At 57.4% G+C, this 15,330-nt stretch overlaps 1 protein-coding gene across 27 annotated transcripts in view; it reads right to left on the bottom strand.

Annotated features, from left to right (window-relative positions):
• NRXN2 (neurexin 2) overlaps positions 1 to 15,330 on the bottom strand; it is a 102,712-nt gene that overhangs the window by 34,650 nt on the left and 52,732 nt on the right. For 12 of the 27 annotated variants that reach the window (XM_036927317.2, XM_036927461.2, XM_036927423.2 and 9 more), the window contains 6 exons: positions 10,069 to 10,095; positions 8,435 to 8,563; positions 7,636 to 8,017; positions 6,844 to 7,034; positions 5,012 to 5,185; positions 4,549 to 4,668 (listed from right to left, as the gene is read on the bottom strand). In XM_036927317.2, coding sequence (XP_036783212.2) covers positions 4,549 to 4,668; positions 5,012 to 5,185; positions 6,844 to 7,034; positions 7,636 to 8,017; positions 8,435 to 8,563; positions 10,069 to 10,095 — 1,023 coding nt within the window. The remainder of the gene's footprint in view (positions 1 to 4,548; positions 4,669 to 5,011; positions 5,186 to 6,843; positions 7,035 to 7,635; positions 8,018 to 8,434; positions 8,564 to 10,068; positions 10,096 to 15,330) is intronic. The other 15 variants (XM_036927468.2, XM_036927432.2, XM_036927440.2 and 12 more) reach the window with 2 other exon arrangements.

The raw sequence follows: 15,330 nt of genomic DNA, 5'->3' as shown, positions 1-15,330 counted from the left end.
GCCGGCGGGGAGAGGAGGGGGGAGGGCAGGGGGGACGGCGGAGCGGGGGGAGGGCGGAGGGACACGAGCGGCTCCCGATCGGCGGGCGGCGCTGGGCAGCTCCGCCGCGCGGCTCCTGGCCAGCCCGCCCGGCGCGCCCGTCTCCTCCGCGCGCGCCCGTCCCTCCCCCACGCCCGGGAGCGCGCTCGCCTCCCGCCCCCTCCGGAGAAGGGGCTCTGATGAATAATTGAACAGGACCGAGGCCAGCAAGAAAGGCCGCTCTCTTCCTGCACTCCCCTGCCCCTGCACCTGGATGAACCCCTATTGTGCCTGCTGGTCCGGAGCTCAGGGATGCGGCCGCCGCCACCTCTGCACGCACCCCTCGGAACACACGTGCGCACCGGGATGTGGAGGGACTTGGGTATGGAGACACCACGTGTCCACACAGGCACCAGTATGCGAGCACGCACACATCACCTCAGACAAATGCATACATGTGCTCAGACACTGGCACATGAAGTCACATTTAGCCAAGAACATACAGGCACACACAGGCACACAGACACACACACATACATGTTTGGTCACAGGCACTGAACAGCCAGCACACACAGACACCTCCTTCAGCTCACCCTCCAAACACAGGGTCACCCATAATGCACACATAGCCCAGAGCCTTCAAGGTACTCAAGACCACACATATACACACTAGTCCCCACCTCCCCAAAAGGGTGTTGTTCCCCAACCCCTGCACACCCTCCTGGACTCCTCCACTCCTTCCTCTACACTCCCCCTGCACCCCCACCAGCCTCAGCCTCTCCCTCCACAGAGGTTTCCAGGACACTTGTCCACTGAGTGCTTTGGGACATAATCCTTCCTGGGCCACTTATGTCCAGTTGAGGAAGCCACTTCTTCTTCTAGGTGCTCCTCCACTGGGATCTTCCCCCAGACTTTTGGGGACCCCTCGGAAGCACGTGTCATCGCTCCAGAGGAAGTGCAGGGAGGATGCACATCTGGACGCCACCTCTGCCCCCACCTCAACCTGCAGTGGGTAAGCTAATGCTCTGCTAGGGCTGGGGAAGCAGGTGTGGGAGGCGAGACCAAGGGGAGAAGGAGGTGGAGGCAGCACCTGGAAGGAGCCAAAGAAGCAGTGTAGTCCCCAGGAGGAGAGGTGGTGAGGAAGGGGCAGGAGGAAGGGGGAGGGCAAATGAGCAAGGGAGGGAGAAGCGGGGCAAGAGAGGGCTGACTTCTGCTGACTGACCCTGAATTCAGTTTTGGAGCAAAAGCTGTCACCATGAGCCCCACACATGTTGCACCCCGCTGTAGGATGCAGTCAGGACTCGGGACAGCCCAGGGGTCCCCAGCCCTTCAGAAGTGAAGAGAGCAGTCCTCAGGCACCCAAGAGGAGGCTTTGAGGTGGTGTGTGGCCCCAAAGGGAGGAGAGACTGCAGGCGGGGAAGCAGGGATGGACCCCCTGAAGCCTTATCCCCCTGCCCTCTCCGTCCCATTCGTGTGCCCCTGGCTCTGCAATAGAGACTGACAACAGTTCTGGGCAGGCAGAAAATGTATGGCCCCAGAGGGAAGGAGGGAGGAGCCGGTGGCAGCCAGAGGAGAGGAAGGAAAACCGCCTTAAGGCCAATCAATACCAGTGAGTGGGAAGTGGAAAGAGTTGGATGGGGTGACACTGGGGAACGAGGTGGGAGACAGAGGGTGAAAAAGAAGAGAGGGAGAGGCCTGCAAGAGATCAATAGAGGCTGCAGAAATGAACAGAGCAAGTAGAGATGAGAAACAGAGACGGGGCAGGGATGGTGAAGAACTGACTGCCTGGGAGGGACCAGAGACAGGCCCTGAATGACATAACAGCAAGTAGACCCATGCAAGCACCTGAGCCCCAAAACCTCAGCCCTGGGGTTTCAGCTGCATGTCGCGAGGTGTCCCTCCCTTTATCTTCCCTCCCTCTTTCATTTCATAGTTTCTATTGCATTTTCTCCCCCACTTTCCTCTCCCATTCCAGAGATGGGTTCTCTCCCTCTGATCTCTCTCCTGCCTTCCCAGAGCAGATTCCTGAGCCTTAAAGGGACACAGAGGTCCCCTCACCAGCAGCCCCCCAAGGTGGAGTCCTCATGTCATAGATGGAGAAACCGAGGACACAAGTTGGGAAAGGCTGTCCTGAAGGCCTGACCTCTCCTCACCTCAGCCTCCACCCCACCAGACAGCTCCAGATCCCATCCCAACTCCCTGAGGACACCCTCGGCCACTCCCACCCTCTTCCCTCTCTTCAGGTGCAGGGCCCTTTGGTGCCAGTGGTGCCCTTAGGGCCTTCACACTCAGGGGCAGAGCAAACTGAACAGGCCTTTCAGCCAGATTCCTGCTTGAACTCGCGCATGAGTGGGGCCCCAGGAAAACCAGCCGTATAGAGACAGCATGACCACGAAACAGCCAAGCATGGAGAACTGGGAGGAGGCACAACCCCAAGAGAAGAGGGAGTTGTGGCCTGGGAAGCTCAGGCAGAGCCCCGCCCCCAGATTCCTGTGCTGCCCTTCAAGCGCAGACAGGACCGGCAGTGGAGCCCTGCCACCCCAGGCTGCATCCGCCTCGTCTTTACCTCCATGGCTCTGCTCAGGCTCTGGCACCAGACACACAGACCAGTGCTCAGGGATGGTGACACTTCCCCAGATGTGCCCAGCACCCCAGCCCCACCTCTCACTGCCTCCTACCTGTCTGGAACCTGAAAAAGTTGCTCCACCTCTCTCCCCACCCTTGCTAAAAAGTGGTATGACCCCCTAAACCCCCATCCATCTCTGTTACCGCTTCCAGAAGGCTCCTCTGCATGGGAGTGGAGTAGGAGGATGGGCAGTGCTTCTGGATCCTCACCCCTGCACCCTGAACAAGAGTGCCCACCACGGGCACCACCACTTCCCCCAGGCTGAATGGGCAGCAGCGGGAAACAGAGTCAGGAGTACCTGGTTCTAGGTGTGCTCTCCCACTGCACCCTGTGACTTAGGGCAAGGAGGCCTCAGTTTCCTCATCAGTTCAGTAGGACGGTTTGTCTCCATCCCACTGCATTCACTGAGGAACAAGTTCTAAGCTGCTGAACACTGAACAGTCAGTGGGATTGTTACTCTTACGCAGCAAAGCTACCACCGTCTCCAGATCTGCACAGCTGGGTAGGTGGGAGAGGGAGAGAGCCGGCCTGGTCGTTTTTATGCCCCGGCAGTGAGGGCTCACGTGCCCCTGAGCTGGCCATCACCTGGGGGCTTTGGAAGGTACAGGTGGCAGCGGGCAGATGAGGAAAATCCTGGAGCCAAGGTGAGGGTGTGGAAGTACTCAAGGGCAGGCCATGCCTTTGAAAGTGTGGAGGAAGATGGGCTAGACTTTCTTCCAAAGGGGAAGGAAAAACCAAGGCCAGCCCAAGAGCCCAAACCCTGGAACCAGTAGTAGGTTTATCCCATAAGAAACTCAGGACTCATGCCCCAGGGACTAAGGCTCCACAGGCCGGCACAGAGACAAAGGCACTGAGCCCGGTTCCTAGCCTCTCTCTACTACTAACTCCTCTGGAAGGCCACTGAGCCCTCCAGGCCTGTTTCCACGTCTGTAAAATGGAGAAGCCCTGTCCCCCCAGCGTGTGTGTGCATGTGTGTGTGTGACCACCCTTGGTCTCCAAGCAGGGCTCCCCAGAGAGGACATTCAAGCGCCGCCTGAGGGGGCTGTACTCTTCTCCCTAGCCGTCGCCCGAAGCAGACCTTCAGGGGGCACTCCACAGCCCCCTTGGGTAGGAGGGGGCCTCTCCCCTACTCCTGCTCCTACTGCCCTCCCACTGTCAGGCTTTAACAGCTGCTGGCCCCCAAACCCGAGGAACTGGAAACTGCTGCTGAAGCTGCCCTTTCTGGGGAGGGGCTTCACATAGCATGCAGTTTGGCAGGCAGATGCCCAGCCAGGGAGGAGGAAAACCAGACCAGGACACTAGGGAGTGTCCTTGTGGCTCCAAGGGACAACCTGCAGCTGGGATTCTTGGGAGGAAAAGAGGGAACTGTTTGGCCAGTGTCTAGGGGAGCCAGCTGTCCAAAAGGCCTGGCATCCCAGGAACCTCCAGAGCCTGCCCTCTGGGTGGTGGCCTACTCTGGGCCAAAACACCAGGCTTCCACATGCTTTGGCGGGCACCAGAGAAGAGGGGTTGCAGGTGGACACAGCCCCTGCCCCGTGCAGTCCTGTGCATGTGTGAGCTACATGTAAGACCATCACCAGACTCCCACAGGGAGAGCAACAGAGGATGCCGCCTTTGGTTATGGGTGAAGGGAGCAGCGTCCAACCATCTCAGAATGAAGAGGAGAGGCCATCCGTCAACAGATGGCCCCAGAGATTCGGGCAGCAGCAACCCTACACAGGCCCAAGAGAAAAGACTCCAAGAGGCAGCAGTAGTCAGAAGCTCCCCTCGGGCTCTCATGATAAGAAGGAATGAGAAGGAAGCAGCTGCACAGCCCTCAGAACCCTGCCCTCCTCCCCAGTGGCCCTCTGGCTGGGAAAGGGCCCAGACCTCCCCCGGAGCCCGCAGCCCTCCCAGGCACTCACGGTCGTTGCAGACAGGGCCTCCATAGGAAGTCATGGTGCAGTCACAGGTGAAGCCATCCCACTGCTGCAAGCAGACGCCCTGGTTGGCGCAGGACTCTTCGGTGCAGGTGGTGCTGGGGCCTGGGAGAGGCAGGAGGAAGGAACACCCCCCACTCAGCCAAGCCCCCTCCCTCCCCAGGAGGTGCGGAAGCTATAGGGCCAGGCTCTCATTTCTGCCAGGCTGAAAGGGCCAAATACTGACAAGGGAGGTGGGGTGAGGATGAGGGGCTCAAGTGCTGCTAGGCTTGGCCTTGAACTGTGACCAGGGTGGGAGGCAACAGGGAGGACAAGTGACCCTTCACCCCCTGTACCCCTGCTCCAGACCTGTAGGGCAGGCTCCTGTGAGGCCTGAGATAAAGGGCTATACTTTGCTGGCCCTCTACAGCCTGCAGGGTCACACCAAACTCCTCCACACTACACTCACCATCACAGCCCCTCTCCACCTGCCCGATGCGGTGCAGGGCGTCAGCGATGAGGTCTGGGAGGCGCCCGTTGAGGTCCACTGAGGCCAGGCAGCCCTGAAAGCCGTCCCGGGAGGCCACAAGCTTGGGCAAATTGCTGAACATATTCTTGCTCAGACCGCCAATGTACAGCTCCCCTGCAAAGGGAATGAGGTCAGACCTAGGCATCCTAGTCTCCATTTCCTTGCCAGGCCAATAGCATCCTGCTGTCAGGTCCTCCGGGCCTGTGGTGTCCCATCCCAGACTCCAGTTTCCCTACAGAGATCCAGGGACCTGCATATCCCACCCCTACCTCTTCTTTCTTCCTTCACTCTACCATCTGTCTGCTCCCCTCCCAGAGAAGCCCAGATGCCTGGGGGGTGCAGGGGGAGCAGCTGGAGGAGCCTACTCCACGCTGTCTCCCACACATCTGATTCCAGTTCCGGCTGTAATCAGGGCCTTTCATAGATGTGCAGCCCCGTCCCCTCCACCCCCGCTCCCTCCCTTTCAAAGTCCCCCATTCCCAGAACTCCTTCAGGCTTCTCCCATCCCCTCCCAACTCTGGGTTCTTTCCTGGGGCTTCTAAACCTAGCTCCCTTCCCACTAGGGCTTGGCCTGGGGACTCTGGGTGACACCAGGAAGTTTCCCCAAGGGATACCTGATCCCACACATCACTGCCTGGCCACATCATATCTAACTTCCTAGAAGTTTTAGCCGGCTCATGGCAGAGCTTCAGCAAGACAAAAGTCAGTCCTGACGTCCTGGCCATGGGCTCATTGCACCACAAGGCGAGCCCAGACCACCCCTGGGCTGCTGCCACTTTGGATTCTCTGTGACACATCGCCCCCTTCTGGGAGCAGGGAGACTAGCAGCCATATGCCTGGAGATGTGGCCTAGGATCTGACCAGGCTTCCAGTTCTGCCTCCAGGCTGGCTTTGTGAACTCAGGCAAGCCAGCTAGCCTCTGAACCTTCCATTTCCTCCTCTCTAAGAGGAGGGTGAATTCAATGGCCACTGAGGAAGCTCTCTAAGCCTAGACAGTCTGAGTCACATTGACTCCCAGAGGTCCCTAAGGGGCTGAGGACCACTGTGGGCATGTGAAGGAGGTCCCTCGTGTTGCCCCAGTGGTCTCTGGGAAAGCTGCGGGCTTTTTCTTTACTCTGTTCCAAAACCCCAGTCTCTAGGCTGTCCTTCCCTGATCTCTCAACCACCCATTCTGGGGGCAGGCAATGACTGCTTCAACAGCTACCAGAGAGGCCCTGGGGAATGGGGAACACTGATGTGATGCTGAGCCCACTAGGGAAGCCCGAATCCAAAAAAGTCCCCAGAGCTATCCCAGCCAACACCCAAGGTATATGACCAGGGCAGCATGCAGGGACCTAGTGGCCCTACTCCCTCTGCCCTCATCAGCTGCCCCTCCCACCCCACCCATGGGAGGCATCTGCCAGGACATAAGCTCCCTCATCTTCCTCCAGCCCTCAACCAAGGCAGGTTTCTTGACCTTGGTGGTCCAAGAGGTCTTCAGAAGCCCTGGACTACCTACTCCTAGCTCAAGAGTGAGGCCACTGTGCTCCCTATGAAACACTTCCTGCAACCAGACTCAGTGTTGAGAGGGCAGCCTTGCAGGAGAGCTGAGAAGTTTGATGGGCAAATGTCAGGCTGGACACAGCAGGGATTGTGAAAGAGAGGTGGAAACCATGGGCAGGGGAAAGAGAGAGAATCTCAGGGGTGAAAGAGCATCCCAGGGCAGGGTGATCTTTCAGGTGGAGTGGGATCCGGGCTAGGGCCAGGCCTTTTCCTGAGGCCCCAGGCCCCACCTTTGAGATCGAGGTTTCGGGCGCCATTGGAGTGCTGTGTGACAGTGCGGGAGTCAATCTTGAGCGTGTGCACGTTGCCTGGGTCCCTGGACACCACCACGTTGTGCCACTGGTTGTCATTGACTGGTTTGTCTGAGTTCCCCTTCATCAAGGACGGGCCATTCCCCAGGTCAAAGACGTAGTGGATGTACCTGCCCCACAGTAGGGAGGAGACACTGGGTCAAGGCGAGGATGATGCTGGGAAGATGGGGTAAGGAGGAGCTACAGATGGCAGGGGTCTGGGGCACCACAGGAGGAAGGGATGGGGAGGGAAACCCATTGTGGAGGGATTCAAACCAATGGCAAGAGGACACTGGTGTGAGATGCCATCATGGGGAGAATGTTGGGAGGGAAGGCCAGAGGCGGTGGCTCCTGTCAGACTCGGGAGAAGAGGTTTGTGAGGACAGCAGAGCCTTTTCGGGACAAGGACAGAGCAGCTCTAGGGTGGAGTCCTCTCGGGTAGGAGAGGCCATAGGGACAAGGTCCCATCTTCCACCTACAGAAAGGGCCAGAGGGCCTGAACCAGGACAATTAACGGAACAGATATAACTGGAGAAACCCTGTTAAGGAAGTAACTGGGGAGTCAGCAGGGGGAGGAGGAGCTGCTTCTCCATTTTGGCTATGGCTGGGGAGCTGAATCTTGACCTGTGGTTTGGAGAACTGGGCATCTCAGCCAGTGGCTAGGGGTGCATATCTTGTTCAGCGGGGGAGAGGCCCACTTCCGTGACAGTGGTGCAATGCCCAGCACCTCACCCCTTGACCAGCTCAATGACAATGAAGTCATTGCCGTTGCCTGAGTTGAACAGGAGAAGCCCATCGGGGGCCGTGGTCTTGAACTGGAAGAAGAGGTGCATGGAGGCATAAGCTTGGAGCGTTGCAAGTGCCAGGTAGCTGCTGCGACTCTTGAAGGTGACGGGATCAGCCACAATGGCACGCAGGCCAAAGCGAGCATTGAGCTCACAGTAGGTAATGTCGCCATCCTTGCACTGGTCCATGTAGGGCTGGCCATTGAACACCAGTCCGCTCAGGTGCCCAATGAAGTTGGAGGGCACCACGGAGATGAAACGCCGCTCCGTCATGATGCCTGTCTCGATGTTGTGGAACTCCAGCCGAGTATGGGCTCCTGCCATCTGTCCTGCTCGGGACAGACAGAGATGAGGGCAGTGGGTTTGGGGCACGGACTGCGGGATCTTTTCTGGGTCTGAGCCTTGGGTTCCAAGAAGCCTCCCCTCCACACCAGGGTCACACAGGAGAGGCATCGGCCGATGCCATCAGGTGGCTGCTGGCAGCAAGCACGACTCCTGGGTCTAGGAGGAGCTGTGGGACTCGATAGTCCAGGGCCAACAGGCATCCAGGGACATGCTGCCTGCATTTTATAGGAGCTGAAATGGCCCCTGGAATCCAGGCCTCCATAACATATCACCCCAGAGGGAGAAATGGCAGGGACAGCTTGCCAGATGGAAGGGAAGCCCAGGCAATGGTCACCAAAAAGAATGGGGCCCAACAGAGATCAGTAGAGATGTGTCCACCTCCCTGGTCCCAGACCACTTACCCTCCACGGTCACATTGTCCACAGACAGCTGCAGGCTCTTGCCACGCCGCACCACCCTCACCGTGTGCCATTCATTGTCATTGAGCTTGTGCCCCGCAAAGAGTGTCTCTGGGCCTTTACCTGCGGCACCAAGGGGGATGTGAACATGGCGCCTATTCACGCTTGCGTATGGCTTCATGTATGGTACCACCCCAGGCACCCAGAGCCTCAGCACCACACACACACATGCATACAGGCACACACACTCACACAGAGCTTTTACACACTCAGTCATAAACCCAGACACACTCGGTCCTACCACATTGGGTGACTCCTGAGGGTGTCATCTGAATAGAGTAGGATGTGAATGGTGCCTCTGGAGTTGTTCCCTGAGGCCCTGCACACAGACACTCACACCTACAACCAACATGTTCTTCCCTGTGTCTTTTAAGGACCTTCAGTGTCAAGGTGTGTAGCCAGCAGGTAAATTCGCAGCATATGTGCATAAACCTAAAACTTTCAAAAATACAAAGCCTTATCACCACCCAACTGTAACTAGGCACCCACAGCTTCACTGCTGGCAGTGAAGCCTCCACACAGACACACAGCATCTCCCCACTCCCCCACCCCCATCTACAGAGGGACCCAATGTGACCTTTCAGCACACACCTCATTAGCTCACACACCCAGGAACACAACCACATACACAGCACACCCAGCATGGCCAAAGAGGGAAATGTTTCTTAAGAATTATAACCATTTATTCAAAACCAGGATTATCCACTTCCAAGTCTAAAACAAACAAAACATTTCTCTTTAGAATGGTTGACTCTGCAGCACTCCCAGGTCATTCCTGGGCCCCCCAAGTCATGCCAGCAGGGTCAGGGCTCACCACGCATGCACATACAGGTACCAAACACACACAGAGATGTCTTGAGCACACACAGTCTCTCTGCCTGTGTCTGCTGTGTTCCTGTGATCTCTTGCGTGACCTCAGGGCACACCACCAAGCCGGGACACTCCAAGACAGAGCATTAAGCCCAGCCCGCTGGGATGCTTAGAAATGCCCACACTCCTCTCCATCTCACCCCTGCTGGGAGCTTCACTGTCACCTTTGAAAGCACCCGTATTTGGCAGAAACTCCGCCACCACCCAACACAGGAGCTGTGGAGGGCTGAACTCTGAGGCCATGGCCTCAGCTTGCGTCCCACTCCACTCCAGTCCTCATCTTCTTTTCCTTGCCTCGACCTCCCCCTTGTGGCCACCTCTGGAGATGCGGCGGAATATCCCAGCCCCTCAGGCTTCTTGGTGCCAGAGGGTGGCAGGCCATCCTGCTGCAGGGGCCACCAAGTCTTTGCCCCACCCTCTTGAGGACTTTAAATGACAAGTGTTCCTGGCCTTCCTTTCCCCAGACCCAGTAAGCATGCTGCCCCTGGACCCTCCACCAACTCCCTGGTCCAGCCTCATTTGGCCCTTTCCGCCTCCATAACCACACCACCCCGACCCCACCCCATGCCTGCTCCCCTCCCCACAAGCAACACCCAACCCCCACACAAGCCAGCGAGGAAGGCTCTCCCCACCACCCCTCCCCAGATCCCAGTGTCCAGCATCCCAGGCCCCTTGGGACTCTGCAGAAGAAGAGGGAAGCCACTTACTGGGTGCGCAGCCGACGCGCAGGCAGTCTGGGGGGGCCATGGGGCGGGCAGAGGGGGAGGGGAGACAAAAAGGCAGAACAAGGTTTTTTTTTTTTTACATCCTTCACAGGGAGGGGTGTCTGCAGGCGGGGGTTCCCCCCAGGGCCACTTTCCGGGGACCACGCGTGCCCAGGTGCCCTCTCCCCTTCCTCAGTTGGACCCCTGTCCCTCCTGCCCCCAAGAGGGCTCCAACCCTCCCCAGAGCTGGGAGGCAGGGCAGTCAGGTGATGGGAAGAGGACTTGTGTCTCCCTTCTTGGAGGGGCCCAGGCCTCTTGTGTCTGAGGGAGATGGGCACCTTGGGAATCCCAGTCGTACAGGGGATCACTTCGGGGCTGAGGGCTTGGCCAACCCCACATCTCCCTGTCTCTGGGAGGGAGATGAATAGGGAAGGCCAGAGTCCCTGCATCCCCCGTTCTGGGACGACTCCCTGCTCAGAGCCCAAGTTGCAATATGCCACTCCCTGTGCCCCTCTGGGCTCTGAGCTAAATGGAGGGGTCAGTCCCAGGGCCCCCTTCCCGTGGCCATACACCTCCCAAAGTCCCAGGGGGCTTGCACCACCCCTACAGGAACCTTCCTTCAAGCCTTCCTAACCTGAAGAATGCCAGGCTGCCACTGGGGACTGGAGTGAACTTCTCCCCAAAGAGGAATTACTATTAATCTGTTTTCCTAGGGAGGAGCTAAGGCCTCTCAGATGGGGATACTGAGGCCGCCAAAGTGTGACTTCAAAAGACACCGATTCCCCTGTGGCTTTGTGGGGGACATGGGCCCCTTGGGCAGTACAGCTGAGCTCCGCACAGCAAGCCAGGGACAAGCAGGTCACCACAGGCAAAGTCTCCTGCCCCTGCCTCAGCCCCAGCATTGCTATCCTAGGACTCCAGGCCCAGAGGGCACCCTGGTCCAAAAGCACACTGTCCACACAGAGCTGCAGTCCAGGGCCTCAGGGCCTCTGGTCACACCTGAGGGAACACATTGCCCACAACATGTGAGCTGGACGGCCTTGCAGAGTGAACAGCTCATGTACCAGGGTCCTATGAAATTGCGACTTAGGGCCTCTGGATGCCTGCACCCCGCCATCAGACCCGGATAGCCTGAGGCTGCAGGATGGCCCGCGCTGTGAGGCAGAGGAGCTGGGTCCTGATCTCATCAAGCGACTGCAGACAGATCTCTCTCTGAACCTCAGCCCCCCTCCCTGGGAGCTGAGGGGCTTGAAAAAGAGAAGCCTGAGCTGTCCCTTGCCTTTCAAAGAGGTCACAGTTTCCAACAATATCCTGGCACCGTGTGGCTCCTCCCAGAACAGGCTCTGCCCCCAACCCCAAGGCCCAGGAAGTAAAGGGGGTTGAGGCACCTGGCATCCCCTGGGCCCCTGAAGGTTCCTGCAGCGGAGGTAAACCGATTCCCCTGTGGCTTTGTGGGGGACATGGGCCCCTCGGGCAGTACGGCTGAGCTCCACACGCGTTGTCAACCGCAGCAGAAGAGTGGGGGGAGCAGCCGGGACCCTAAGCCACAGCCTGGCACCAAGAGAGGGGCAGAGGAGGCAGAGGAAGGCCAAGGGGCAGATTCAGGGGGAAGTCAGAAGTCACAGTGAGAAGAAGGAGACAGAGAAGATGCAGACAGAAAAGAGGAAGACAAGGGGGAGCAGAGGGAAGGACAGCAGTTAGGGGGTGCCGGGCCCGGAGTCAGGTCACGGGGGCTCTCTCAGGGCCAGCAGAGTCTTCACCAATGAAGGGTCCAAAAAAGAAAAAAGGTTGGAAGGGCAGGCTGATCCCCTGTTGGGGAAAGGCCCAGGGAGCTGCTCAGTTCTTCCCCTCCCCTGCAGGGGAGGGCCAGGAATGGGGTTCCATCTGTCCAGAGAAGAGGTGTCAGCTCCAGGCCCGCCCCTGCAGTGACCGCACCCTCAGCCCCTGCTTCAGTGGGGTTTGAGGAGAGCAAATACCCCTTGAAGATAAACCAGCATCATCCTGAGCAAAGCCCAAAGTGTGGTCAGGGGAGAAACGTAGCCCCCCAGCGCACACACTCGACCAGAGCGCAGCTCAGGGAGCCTTAGCTAGTAGCCTGGGCCTCCAGTTCAGGGAATGGACAGAAGGGGTTGGTCTGTGCAGACCCACCCAGGCCCTGGCTGGTAACAGAGACCAGGGTGAGGGTATAAATGTGAGATGGGGAGGTGGGAAAGGTCATCTGTGTGGGAAAGTACTCAGGGGAAAGGCCCCAGGCTTCCTTCGCCCCTGGTTTCTGTCCCACCAGACCCTCCAGATTGGAGATGGTGGCTCCAGGGCTTATTGCCAGGGCTTATTGCACAGGAGTGTCATCTCGGAAGTGACATTGCCAAGTGGCAGTGTGCAGCCCTCATTCAGAGCCATCTCCCCAGCATCCTGGCCTATTGAAGGGGCTTGAGAACTACTGACCAGCCCCAGATGGGACGGAGGCACCCTCCTGTGGCCAGGGATTAAAGGGCTTTGGAATGTAAGGGGCCCTTAGCCTGGCTTACAACATGAGGAAGAGTTAGACTTGCTCTGTATGGCTCAAGGGGCCGAACTAGACCCACCAATAGGAATTTCGGAAGGGGTGGTTGACACTAAGGAAGAATGACTTACTGATTAGAATGGCCATTTCAGAGGTGAGATGTGGAGCTCTTGACATGGAAGGTGTCTGAGCAGAGGTGGAGAGCCTCCTGTCCATGCAGGACACATGGGTGACTCATACACAGTGGGGCTGACTGAAGGAGGTGACTTCTAAGGGCCCCTCCAGCTTGGAGATTCAATTACAATGCACCCTGCATGTCAGCCTCACGGATAGCTGGGCCCAAGTGGGCCCATCTCGTGGAGGGCAACTCCAGGGAAGGCAACGAAGGACAGGACAGGCTGGGCACTGGCCCAGAGGCCATATCTAGGGCAGAAGGAAGCTAGGAACACAGGTCACACGGGAACAGGGTTAAGAAACCAGGGAGTCTACCATCCTCTAGGAAGAGAGATCAACCACCCTACCCAGGGGCTGCAGACAGCAAAGCACAGCATCTGTACTTGCTCAGTCTATGCAGACATGGTGAAGTTTGGGGGATGGGGCAGGAGGCACAGTCCAATTTCTTTGGCATCCTTGGCCTGGAAGGAGGCAGCAGCTCCTTCTTGGCCCTCTCTGACCTAGCCAACACCCTCACCTCCGGAGGCTGGCACTAGTGCCTCCTCTCAGTGGTCCACCAAATGGTCACTGGCAGCCTCAGCCTCCCCTTCAGGACCCAACACCAAGTCTGGGTCATTCCACTGAGCACCCCATGAGCTGCACAGCTGCCTACATATGTCTGGCTTCCCTCCCTACCGGGTGAGACCACGAGGCCGGAGACCAAGCCTTGTCGGGCTTCTCTCTATTCCGCAGCAGCGAGTCTAGCCCAGAACTGGGGCTCTGGAGTTGTTGCCTGTCTGTGAGGCCCACGGGCCCTGGGTAGAAGCAGAATGGGGGTCCTAAGGCAGGGGCCACACTGGGTCATGCAATATGGAAGCAAGCTCCCAGGCCTGGCTCTAGCTTAGGTCCCTATCCTACTATGATTTTCCCTCTAGAAGGCTGGGTGAGTCTATACACGTGTCTTGCATCTGTATGTCTTCACTCCTACTATTCCAGCTGAACCTCAGAACCACCAGAGAAAGCAGGCAGAGAGTGAGGATCCTCATCTCCATTTTACAAATAAGAAAACAGAGGTTCAGAAGAGGGGAGATGACTTACCTAACAGTCAAGGAGACCAGAGCTAGAGCCCGGATCTTCCGGCCCCAGACCTAGGACTCGTCATCCCGGCCTGAGGCTGGATGGCTGGATGTGGACTGCCTGTGTGGCATGAGCTTGGCCAAGGCCTGTCATGAGCCGTGTTAGAGACGACATCTCTGTGATGGGGCTGGGCATAGCCAGAGGTGACAGGCAGGTGGGAGGACTGTCCTGCTGGCTGTCATCCTGAGGGCCACCTTGCTGTCTAACTTCTTAGTACTTATATGGCACAGACAGAAAAGCATGTCCATGAGAAGGAGAGGGTAGTTGCTAAGAGTAAAAGATCACGAGGGTCCCCCAGAGATCATCTTCCTGGGCCAGGACACTGCCTCCTGTCTAATCTAAAGGAACCTGGGCTTCTTCCCAAAGGTCCCAAGACTGTTCAAGTAAGGAAGAAGCATTTGCCTTCTGTGCAAACAGAAGACCCCAGATTTTCCCTGCTGTGTCCCCACCAAGCACACAGAGCCACATGTTTACCACACAGAGAACACACACATCCTAGGGCAAAGTAGGATATGTCACACAGGGCCACTCTGGGTCCTGGGCTGATGCCTTCCTCCTATAACCATTTAAGCCAGGGGATGTTGTACTGTACCCACAGAGCATTGGCCAAAGGGCATTTCCCATCCTGCCTTCCCCTGCAGCGCTGCCACCTATCACCCACTCTGTAGGCTGTGATCATGGCTAGAAGCAAAGTTTCAGGGAACCCTTTTCTTCTGGGTCCAGGACATAACAAGCATTTCTTACAAGGTAATTAGCCCCCAAAAGACCAGTCTATCCCACAGATGCCCCAGAGACCAAGATTAGGGTGAGGCTCCAGATAAATATTTAAAAGCTCAAAGTTCTGTGTTCTTTCCAGTTGAGGATCTAAACTGCTCAAAGAGCTCTACTTTTCTTCTGGGTCCAGGACATAACAAGCATCTCTTGTGGCCTGAATCTGCGTGGCAAGCCCATGGTTGCTACACTCCTGTGCATTCAGAAAGGGGAGTCTGAAATGGACAGATGTGACCCCAGCCTGGACCCTGAGGGCCTCCAACTTCCAGTGTGGCCCTGACTGAAAGCTCCAAGACAGTAGGATCCCTGTCTTCCTCGCTGCAGTAACCCAGGTTCAGAATATGGTGGCACTTAGAATGTGTCCCCTACGTGTTGGATGAATGAGGAACCTGCTGTTTTCTTTTTGCCCAAACAGGCATGATGGCCCTGCCTACGTGGACAACCAGGGGACCGCCAGGTGAAGTGGAGCTGCAACCTGCTCTGGGTAGGATGGAGATGGCGAGATGTCTGATGGCGAGGGTCCCTATGCCCTCCACTGCGCAGCTCTGTCAGAGGCAATGGGGGAAAGCACTGTACTTCAGGGCAAATGACCTGGGTTTGAACCTGGGCTCTTCCCCACACCATCACTAGCTTTGTGATGTAGGATAAGTCAGTATATGACTTTCATAATTTATAAAACAGGCATAGCAATGCCTATCAAG

The sequence above is a fragment of the Manis pentadactyla genome, chromosome 9, assembly GCF_030020395.1.
Source record: "Manis pentadactyla isolate mManPen7 chromosome 9, mManPen7.hap1, whole genome shotgun sequence".
Lineage (NCBI taxonomy): Eukaryota > Metazoa > Chordata > Mammalia > Pholidota > Manidae > Manis > Manis pentadactyla.
The sequence above is the reverse complement of the archived record's forward strand: the minus strand, read 5'-3'. Positions and strand labels throughout refer to the sequence as shown.